At 40.5% G+C, this 11,291-nt stretch overlaps 1 protein-coding gene across 6 annotated transcripts in view; it reads left to right on the top strand.

Annotated features, from left to right (window-relative positions):
- Nucleotides 1–39: 39 nt before the first annotated feature.
- The window catches only part of mphosph8 (M-phase phosphoprotein 8), a 29,319-nt gene continuing 18,067 nt past the window's right edge, over nt 40–11,291 (top strand). For 2 of the 6 annotated variants that reach the window (XM_032529009.1, XM_032529008.1), the window contains exons 1-7: nt 55–314; nt 4,097–4,264; nt 5,531–6,559; nt 7,068–7,164; nt 7,508–7,768; nt 8,184–8,306; nt 8,580–8,668. In XM_032529009.1, coding sequence (XP_032384900.1) covers nt 210–314; nt 4,097–4,264; nt 5,531–6,559; nt 7,068–7,164; nt 7,508–7,768; nt 8,184–8,306; nt 8,580–8,668 — 1,872 coding nt within the window. In that variant the 5' untranslated portion in view covers nt 55–209. Of the gene's footprint in view, nt 315–1,217; nt 1,446–4,096; nt 4,265–5,530; nt 6,560–7,067; nt 7,165–7,507; nt 7,769–8,183; nt 8,307–8,579; nt 8,669–11,291 lie in introns of those variants that run through there. The other 4 variants (XM_032529004.1, XM_032529005.1, XM_032529007.1 and 1 more) reach the window with 4 other exon arrangements.

Genomic DNA, 11,291 nt, shown 5'->3' with positions numbered 1-11,291 from the left:
TAAGAAATGCTAGATGGGGTCGGTTGGGCGCAGCATATTGAACGCAGCGTTGTAAGAGCGGGCGGTAGCTGGTCTGCGCCCGGAGCTGCAGAGCTAGTGCAGGAAGTAACCACGGCCAGGTACGCTAGCGTCCGGCCTCTGTGAACGGGCACCGCGGCCTTTACGAGTGCTGGATTAAAAGCAGATACATCGTTATCAAACCCGCGGCCATGGCGGCTGAGACTGCGAGGGTAGAGCCCGCGGAGAGCGAACAAGAAGAGGAAGTCGAAGATGTGTACGAAGTGGAGCGGATAATAGACATGCGGGTGGAAGAGGTAAACCTAACGTTAACGAGCTAGCCTGCTACCTAGCCGCTCGCTAAACATGGCTGGCATCGCTTTCACTCCACTCTCACGACGCATAGCCCTCCTTAAAACGGTGCCCCGGCACTTTCCGTTGCATACATGCCTGTGTACAATGTTTTCCAGTGTATTTTGATGCATTAAACTGTTCTTGTGTCACTTAGTCAAACGCGATACTCCTTTGTCACAGTTTGTCCATAGATAGCATCATTTTTTTTTTTTGCACAACTTCTCCTGTGGGGACGTTCTAAAACGCTTAACGTGAAAAAGCTTAACGTGGTTTAATGTACCTAAACAACGATCAATCATCACCATATTTACCATGGCCATATCTTGTCATAAACACTTAAACCTGTCAAAAAAACTAAACTGAAATCCAACGATTATAGAAGTTATCTCACGGTAACGTTTTCTTCTTGATTGGTGTCTATGGCGAGGAAAAGGCTTAACGTGGCTTAATGTACCTAAACATCGATCAATTATCACCGTATTTCTCTCACATATTGCTCCTCATAACCAGTACAAACTGTCAAAAAATCGGACCAAATCGTTCGATTTCAGTTTAGTTTTTTTGACAGGTTTAAGTGTTTATGACAAGATATGGCCATGGTAAATATGGTGATAATTGATCGTTGTTTAGGTACATTAAACCACGTTAAGCTTTTTCACGTTAAGCGTTTTAGAACGTCCCCTCCTGTGATGTCCGCTCGCCTCTCTGCTGCCGGGGCCAAGGACGGACGCCTTGCAAGCTTGCGGTTATTTTCATTACGGGTTGCTCTTGCCCAGCAGCATTGGTAGATTAAACCAAAACCTGGGAACGGTGCTAGTGTCATTGTGCATAACACAGATTACATGGTGAGAATGTCAGTTAGCTATCGTATTTCCCAACGGCTGCTAACGGTACGTTTCCATCGTGGCAGTTGACACGGCAACAACAGACCGACCAACGGGTTTTAACAGAGAAACGCCTCACTGAATAATAATTAACAACAATTTATTAATTTAGACTAACGGACTGATCTGCTACGTGAAGTGATATCAAGTTGACATCGCATATCAAGTAGCCAGTGGTGGAAGAGGTAGTCAGATCTTTTACTAAGCTAAGTAAGTAAACGCATCAATGCCACAGTTTAGAAATACTCTGTTACAATCAAAAGGAATTTTTTGTTATCCTCGCTGCATAATTTTGTCCAAAGAAAAGCAGCATCACTTAAGTTAAACGTGACAATTTTCTTTGTACAAAATATGAATTTTAAACCATTAATAGTTATTGTATTCCGGACCAATAGGGCTCTTCAACGATATACTGCGAGAAAGTGAATCAAGAACTTAAAAGTTTGTTAAGCGTGCTATGCTTTACATTTCCACCACGTCACAAGAGCCTTAAACTTAAAGTTTAGGCACATTAAATAGTAATAATGGTTTCAGAAGTCTCTGCTTTGTAGGGAGACTTGAGGCTAGGGCCGGGCAATACAGAGAAAATCAAATATCACGATATTCTTGACCAAGTACTTCAGTGTCAATATTGCCACGATATCGTATGGTTGACTATTGGTGCTTTAACAAAATGTTATTTACACAATGAGATTTTTGATAAATATTCTCTAGAAATGACTCAATGACTTAGTGGGTAAAAGTAAATAATAGAACAGCTAGAACAGTCTGGTAAGTTTTAAAATTACATCACTTTACTGTAATGCAGCCTGTAAAACCAGGTAAAGACAACACTTACCAAATCCAAAAATCTAAGCCAATATCTAGTTTCATAGTGCAATATCGATACATTGATATATTGCCCGGACCTGCTTGACGGGTCGATATAAAGTGCAAGATGAGGGTTACGAGAAGGTTATCGAGCTAATACAAACCGTAGTGAGTTATTACCACACTCGGCTTTGCTGCTGTTCTCAGATGTAAGTAGTCTCCTATAGGCTGCCAGGGTTTGTGCTACCTGTTTAGAAACAGCTGTACAGGAAGATTCAGTCATTAAAACAGACTGATTATATATTGGTGCAATGATGCAAAACATATATGAGCACTGGTCCAATCTAATGGACCAGTGCTCATATATTTTATCAAAATATAAAGGTTATATACGGTATATTTCTACTCTGATATTTATACCATTTGTGCAACTGCAACTCATAATTTCCCTTTGGGGATGAGATTAGATTAGATTAAACTTTATTCATCCCACAACGGGGACATTTTGTTGTTACAGCAGCAGCATTTTTTCAATAACAGCCAAAAAAACAAAAACACCCAAACAAGTAAGCACACAAGAAATACAGGCAAACAACAGACAATCATTATATGGTAGACTGAGTAAGCAAAATGGCGTCAAATAAAAGTATTTTAAAGTGCGGTTACCATGATACAAGAAACAATATTGCAGTGTAACTGACGTTAAAATTAAATTGAATGTGTAATTAGAGTAATGAAGCAAGAGTCGGTAGTGTAATTTAAATTAAAAAGTGTTTCTGATTTTGATTCTAATCACAATGTGTCAATCAGGATACTAAAAAAGCATAAGGTGCACCAAACCTACCGAATCTATCTGAAGCAAGGGGCAGCGGGAGCTTATGTAAACGCATGTTGTATTAATGAATGGAACAGTTTATCTAAAGTTAGGAGATTTAATTTAATCATTATGATAACTGCACTAATGTGCTGTATCATACAAAGATTTGTTCTGTAGCTGTGCGTTGTCCTGTTTTCATTGCTGCAAACTTTAAGACACATTTTACTGTGAGAAAATGAGGGTTTCCTGTTCGTTTGTGTAAAGCGACACTCATCTTCAACGCCATGAAAGGGGAGAAACATTGTTTGACTTAATTACCTTAATTTTAGGTCACTTTTGCACCCAAGCATCAGGAATCTTTTTGCAGTTTTTCAACTAACTTTTTCCCTTGTGTGAAAATAATCCAGACTAAAACAGACAGACAGACATATTTAGACCAAGTATTGTCATTTGTGAAAAGTCACAGTGGAATGACCAGTCTCAGTGACTGGTCATTTCACAATATACGTACTGTTGCATCTCTGCTTTTTAGACTTGAAAAAGCTTGTAGTGTTTTTCTCGCTCTCTTGTACAATATATCAACTATTAACCCTCCTGTTGTCCTCGGGGTCAAATTGACCCGTTTACAAAAGAATTATTTTGGGCCTTTCCACCTTGATTTTATCAGAACTGTGACCAAAAAATGTTGTAAAAAGCTTCAAAAATGCAGGAAAAATTCAACAAAAACATTTTTCTTTTTTTTTTAACGCTGAAAAAAGTGACCAAACAAAATCCGAAAAATCGCCAAAGGTGACAAAAACTTGTTAAAAGGAAGTGATAAAAAAAAAACTTGGTAAATGTGAGAAAAAAAACTTGTTAAAACAAACTACAAAAACATAATAAAAGTGACAAAAAAATTGGGGGGAAAAAATCTACAAAAGCATTGACAAATGTGTAGGAATTGTGTCAAATTGTCAAAATTTCGGCCCAGAAAAACACAAAGTTGCAGGTCGATGGGAAGACAACACAAGGGTTAAGAAACAACAAATGAATGAAGAAAAGAATAACGTCTCTCTTCCAAATACTATAATACATTTTTTTATATCTAGTCTTTCAGCCATGTGTGCATGCAGCTAGTCATCATCCGGTCCTGTTGGCTGGTGAAACAGTCAGCCGTTACAGTCTGACTACCAGGCGACGTGTCGGGTCGGTGTGGAGGTAATGCTCGAGTTTCATATCTTCTCTCTGTTTTCAGGGTGACGTGCTCTACAGAGTCCGTTGGAAGAATTACTGCTCGGATGATGACACTTGGGAGCCAGAGGCCCATTTAGAGGACTGTCGCGAGGTCCTCTTAGCTTTTAAAAAGTCCATGGCTGAGGTCAAGGCCAAGAAAGAGGCAGAAGCCAAGAAGATTGTGGTGAGTGTAAGTGCCAGACAGGTATACAGAATACCAGGGCTGCAGCTGTTGGTTCTCTTACTAATCGAGTATTCTGCGATTATTCCATCGATTAATCGGATAAGAAATACTTAGTAAGAAAATAACTTGTAAACAGCGATAGTAAATATATTTATTATTGCTGTTTTAGTAAAAAAAAAAAAAAGGAAAATACATATATATATTATGTATATTCTATTAGATATAATATATATATTATATATATATATATATATATATTATATATATATATATATATATATATATATATATATTATATATATATAAGACAGGTTTTCTTTTTTTTCAAGCAACATTTTTATAACCAAATTCCAAGACCTTTAAAAAAAATTGGTGGCCCAAATGTTAATATTCTTCACCCCCTTCCCCTTCTTGCCTCTGGCTATTTGCAGTGCATATGCAAAAGAGCTGCTCACTAAGCAGAGGGTAAATGTGATGGTTCAAAGCTTTCAGGAGTACCATTAAACTACGCTGTTCAGGGGGCCGCGATTTCAGAAGCCTAATGCTGAGTGAGGAAACACAATATGAAATATAGACATCACCAGCATGGTCCGGTGACGTCATTCACGTGCATGTTAAGCAGCCATGCTGGGGGGCTGGTTTGTCTCCGGCAGCAGCTAAGTTTCCAAAGATTAGTAGCAAACCAATAAACAGTTAGACTACAAACCGACAGCTTTTGTTTTACATTGTTTGTAAAACATCATTATTTGCAGAGTAGCATGCTGTAGTTGTGTAAAACAGCGCAGTGGACGAGAGCAGCAGACGTTCATGTTACCGTGTCTCATGGTAGAGTACGCTGCCTGTTTTCTACTGAGATGATGTAGTAGCAAGTTTGCAGTTTAAAATGATCCCAAACTAGTCTTCTCTCGCCTGTCTCTTCTCTTAGACCCTCACAATTTTCGCTGTCTTCCTTCATTTGTAATCTGCGGCATCAATCTTTGCGCTAGTAATAATCCTCCGTGCGGAGGTTAGTTACATTGATTTAGCAAAGCTTTGAGGCAAAGAATTTTTTTGTAATCAAATTATTCGAGGAATCGTTTCAGCCCTACAGAATACTACTGATACTGTATGGACCAAAATAATAATACTGATGTAGGTACCACATTTTGACTCTTACTTAAAAGAACTTGTTGGCATGATTAACCTGTATTTTGGTTGGTTGCAAAACTCACAGCTGAATTTTCTTGACATCTATAATCTAAAAATGTGACATTGTTTGTTCCGTTCTATTAGAAACCGCTGCCTACAAAGAGTGACGTTTTTGATGCCGACTCTGAGAGTGAAAGTGAGGGCAAAGACCATCCAACTGAGGAGGCCATCAAGAAAAAGAAAAAGACAAAAGTCCGGGAAAAAGAGGAGGAACCAACTCCAAAAAAGAAGAAGAAGAAAGACAGACGGAAGGAGGAGTTCAGGCCTCTACCGGCACCCGAGACAGATGATGAAGACGAAGAAGAAGAGGAGAGAGCCTCTACTCCACCCTCTCCTCTCAAGGAGAAAAAGACTGATTCAAAAAAACGTTTGGTTGACTCTGAAGAAGAGGACGATGAGCATGTTCCCTCCAAAAAACACAAGAAGGAAAAGGGGAAAGACGGAGGAAAGCATAAGAAAGAAAAGGGAGAGGAGGGGAAGAAAAAGAAAGGGAAGAAGGAAAGGAAGACGGAGACCTCTGAAGACGAGGCCGCCGCACCTCTAGAAGACGACCTGAGCTTGTCGGAGTCCCCAATGGACGATACTGCATCAACGGATGCTGCGGTAAAGTCAGCCGAAAAAGCCCGTCTGGACGACAAAGGCAAACCAAAGAAAGGGAAGTGGGAAGTAAAGCTGCAGGGCATTAAGGATCTCATCCATGACAAAAAGAGCAAGAAGCCAGATGCCACCCAGAAGGAAAGCAGCCTCCAGAAACTAAAGAACCTCACCTCTAAAGTCAAAGAGGATGCTGCTCTCCACTCAGACTCCAGTGATAGCTCCACCCTATACAAGAAGGCCAAGAGCAAAGGGCAGGAGAGCACGTCAGCACCACCCAAAGTCCCGTCTTCCTCCACATCCTCCTCGTCCTCCTCGTCCTCTGTCACCGCAGCTAGCAGCACCAAGCTGAAGGAGGATGAAGTGGCTAAAGAGGAGGTATTGGGACAGAAAGATGCCACGGGCTCCACTAATCTGTTTGAAAAGTTCTTGTTAACCTGCGAGGCCAAGGACAGGGCCCCCCGCAGGCCGCCAGTGCATCAGCCCGCCACAGAGAAGATCAGCAGCAAACCCACAAAGGTCCAGTATTAATGCTATGTTCATTTGTCCATCATATGATGTAAAATGTTGGAAATGAAAACAGGACACATGTTGATTTAACTTGAGAAAAATGCAGAAATCCTGTCTGTGGTTTGCCTGGTTGGAGCCTATTTTGTCTTCTAGGCACAGCTAGCTAATGCATTCATGTTTCAAGATTTGTGTAAGGTAACGTGAGACTACACATACAACTTTTTAACTTTAAGTGAAGATGTTCATACACAAACGTGTTGCTTTTTTTGCATTATACAAAATTGTATCTATACTGTCAATTTAAAAAAGGAAAAACTGTAGTTTTTGAGTGTCAAAAGTATTCACTCATTGACGACTTGCTATTTTTTTCGGATAAGCAAGACTTGTGTCAAATGTTGAACCTCTCATTTTCCTTAGCCACTATTAATGTTTGCCCTGTTTGATGGACCCTGCTGCTCAATGTTTTACAGTGAATACTACAAGATGTTAACGTTGTAATTTCCTATTCCAACATTAGCTAATAGGGAAGATTGAGAAGATCTCCAAGACGACCAAAGAGTCTCCAGCTCAAAAACCAGAACCTGAGAAGATGGAGAAGACCAAGCAATCAGATGGTATGCATGACACACAAGCACAGACAAATCGCATTAAAAAAATAATTAAAGTTTAGTTATTGATGTTCTTAGTTTGAACATTTACACAGTAACATCAACCTAAACTGACTCCACATAAAAGACCAACCTAACACCAGGTAAAAACGGAGTCTAGGTGCGATTGACTCTTTATTATAGCAACAAGAAAATTATATTTTTACCCTGAATATGTGAATATTGAAGTTCATGACTGCTCACTCATAAGGAGATGACCATAGAAGATTTTATTGTCAACAATATTTTGTTAAAGACTGTCTTTTTGACTCCCAAGAAATATGACCACTTTATCTGGTCCTCCCTTTAGTCTCCAGACCCGGCCAGAGTTACGGCTTCAGCCTGGACAGTGACGAGAGGGAGGCAGAAGAGTCTACAGCGATGCAGAAACCGGGAGAGGATTCCCGGGAGAGGAAGGAGAGGCCAGAGGAGGCCCAGCGGCCCGGCAGGGAGAAGAAGACCCCAACAGAGGACAGGAGAAAGAGGAGAGAGGACAGTGAGCCCAGACTCTTCATGGCATGTGATGACAGTCAGGACCCACAGGAACCACCAGAGGGCGCTGACAAATCTGGTATGTTTCTGATTGACACCTGAGCAAATGCTGAGCTATCATGCTTCCAAATATCAAGCTGTTTAACCTAAAATTTTACATTTTTACTGGGGCACCTAGATAGCTCATATGTTAGAGCGTGCGCCCCACGTACAAAGACTCAGTCCTTGTGGCAGCTGCTGCATGTTCAACTCTGATCTATGCATGTCATTCCCTTTATCTCATCTCACATCTACAGCTGTCCTGCATAATAAAGGCCTAAAAATTCCCCAAAAAATAATCCTTAAAAATAAATAACTACAACTACTACTGTTTTACTTCAACAAACACTGACTGAGGTTCAAAACACGTATGAGCAACATCTTTGAGTTGCTGTATGCAAGGTTTCAGCCTGCCAACTAATAAAGCATCTTTCTCTGCATTCTGTGTTTTACAGACAAAGGCCAAGCCACTTTGAATCTAGGAATGGATCTTAACCTGGACTGGATGACTCTGGATGACTTCCAGAAACATTTGAACGGGGAAGATGAGATCCTGTCAGGTCCACCGTTGTCACCCAGTGAGTATTTTTATTCCAGTGTGTGTGTGTGTGTGTGTGTGCTGTAGAATACCGAAACAACACGTTTGGCTTCTTTTAAAAAATGATGTAGGCTCTGCTACGCTATTAAGCGACTGGTCTGACCAAAGGAAACTTTTCAAACACCAGCTCTGTTTCACTGCAGAGCAGGTAACACATGATGATAAATGGCTCATTTCAATATTTTGTCTAGTATGTGTTTGTTGGGAAATCTACATGGTATACTCTCTTTTAACTATACCTTGTGTCTGTCAGGTGAGTTGCGGGATGCTGTGAAAAGTGGAGATTACATGGCTGTAAAATTGGCACTCAATTCCAAAGAGGACTACAATCTGGACCAAGAGGTGTGTACATTTTATATAACCATTCACCCAAACCATTATTATTTTTATCTGCGGACTAGCTTGTGCCTAATTTTATTTTGTTCCACAACATTTTTGATTAACACACAGTATAGCTCAAGTCTTCTTGATTCAAAATCCTTTATTAATCCCACAATGGGGAAATTCCCACTATTGCAGCAGCAAGGAATAAGAGGAAAAGTTGAAGACACAGATACCCACACAATCATTAAAGAGAGTAAATATTAAAATAGAGCCCTCAATTCAAGACGAAATCACATCTTACAAATTTTAGATCTTGCACCTTGGTTGCCCTGTGTGTGCGTGTGTGTGCGTGTGTGTGCGTGTGTGTGTGTGTGCGCGTGTGTGTGGGTGCGTGTCACTAATGGCGTTAAATACATGCCCGGCCAGGTCCTATACTTTACAAATTCATGAACTGACATTAAAATGTCTCAATACACAGCTCTGTTGAATACTCGATTCTCGTGGCCAGTAAGGTGGGTGGGAGACGGCCGCGGAAGGACTTTACTTCACATGAACAGGCAGTCGGGCACAGGCTAGCACAGGCTCTTGGCCAAGTGATTAACTTGTGTGTAGTAGTCAGCTCAGCTCAGACTAGCTTAGGTTAAGTGGTTCACCACGGTCATTCGGTTTGAATCCAAAGTGCTCCCAAACTGCTGCTGTCGCGTTGAAACCAATTCCATCTTCTTTTCTTTTTCTTTTTATTCTTACAACTCTCAACTAGCGTTTTCTCCTTACTCAGCTTTTTTGCTGCACTCTGTAGTAGGCAATGGCAGGAGTTCTGCCTCCTCACACATACAGTCCCTGACAAAAGTCTTGCCGCATGTGTGCAAATTGACCTGAAGTGCCACTGAAATATATTTCTAATCAAGATTTATTTACAAAAAAGGGCTCATTTTAATCCCAACAGCTTTTGTAATAATGTTTCAGTGCAAAACGAAACTGTCAAAAAGTATTCTAATATTCACAGCTTGGTAAAGCCCATTGAGTACATTTTTACAAAGACATAAGTGTTGTCGCCTTGTCATATGAGCTTCACCTGGGACTAATAATGGATCAATCAGGTCTCAGGTGTGTATAAAAACCACCCCAGTACACTAGACATCTGCAAACATGCCTAAGATTCACCCTGAGACTAAAGTTTTGATTATTAAGAAGCTGAAGACCAGATCCACTGCTGATGTGGCAGACACTGGAGACGTTTTTGACAAGCCCAGGTCAGGCAGACCCCGCAAGACAACTGCTCGAGAGGACCGTTTGTTGGCTTGAAAATCCAAGGCCAGCCCATTTTCCACTTCAGCAGAGCTCCACGAGACCTGGTCCCCTGAAGTCCCTGTGTCAACCAGAACAGTTTGTCGGATTCTGTCTCGAAATGGCCTCCATGGTCGAATCAGTGCCCAGAAGCCGGCACTAAACAAAAGACAATTGAAAAACCGTGTGGCATGTGCCAAGGCCCACAGCCTGCTAAAAGGATGGACGCTGGAAAAGTGGAAGAAAGTGGATTTTTCAGATGAATCTTCTGTTGAATTAGGTTGCCAGGGTGGAAGGCAACATCAATAGTCTCAAATACCAAGACATCTTAGCTACCTCTTATATTCCCAACCATAAAAGAGGCCAAATTCTGCAGCAGGATGGTGCTCCATCGCATACTTCCATCTCCACTACAAAGTTCCTCAAGGCGAAGAAGATCCAGATGGTCCAGGATTGGCCGGCCCAGTCACCAGACATGAACATCATGGAGCATATGTGGGGTAGGATGAAAGAGGAAGCATGGAAGACCAAACCAAAGAATGTTGATGAACTCTGGGAGGCAGCAGGACTGCTTTCCTAGCTATTCCTGATGACTTCATCAACACATGGTCTGGATCCTTGCCAAACCGCATGGGTCCAGTCCTTCAAGCTCATGGAAGTCATACAAGATATTACATTTGGATCTCACAGCACCACTATTTAATTTGCTGACATATTTTATTATTTGCAGTATATTTGTTAAATTTCTGTTTAGGCGACAAAACTTTTGTCTTGCCAAAATTTGACCTTTCTGTCTTGTTTAAATTATAAATCTTTTTTCAGTGAAACTAATTTATTTCAGTGCATTGAACATCATTGCAACATGCATTGGAGGGTTTTAGCTTTTCATATGAGCTATTTCTTACACCAATTGATTAATTAAAAGTCAGGTTAATAGCAGGTGTTTCTACAAAATAGATAAGCGACAAGACTTTTGTCAGGGACTGTAGACCATGACGCTGTCAATTGACTGACACGAGGGTTTACTCCTTGTTATGCTGAATCGCGGCCGGAGAAATTAATCAAGCTTGTTTTTATCTATCATGCGATTAATTCATTTATTGCATATCGCGACAGGCCTAGAAGAGATTAATGCTGAGCACCCGATCACACGTTTTTAGTAAATATCAACCATTAATGATCGATGTTTGATCAATTGGGTCATCCCTAATAAACGCTACATAAAAAATCAAAGGAAAAATGTCAGTTTTAGAAACATTTAAAAGTTTTATATATAGTTACTTTTAAATCAATAAATCACTTTTAAATAATGTATATGTCAAATTATTGATTTCTTTAGTAAGTAGCCGTGTAA

Source organism: Etheostoma spectabile, chromosome 11 (genome assembly GCF_008692095.1).
Source record: "Etheostoma spectabile isolate EspeVRDwgs_2016 chromosome 11, UIUC_Espe_1.0, whole genome shotgun sequence".
NCBI lineage: Eukaryota > Metazoa > Chordata > Actinopteri > Perciformes > Percidae > Etheostoma > Etheostoma spectabile.
The sequence above is the reverse complement of the archived record's forward strand: the minus strand, read 5'-3'. Positions and strand labels throughout refer to the sequence as shown.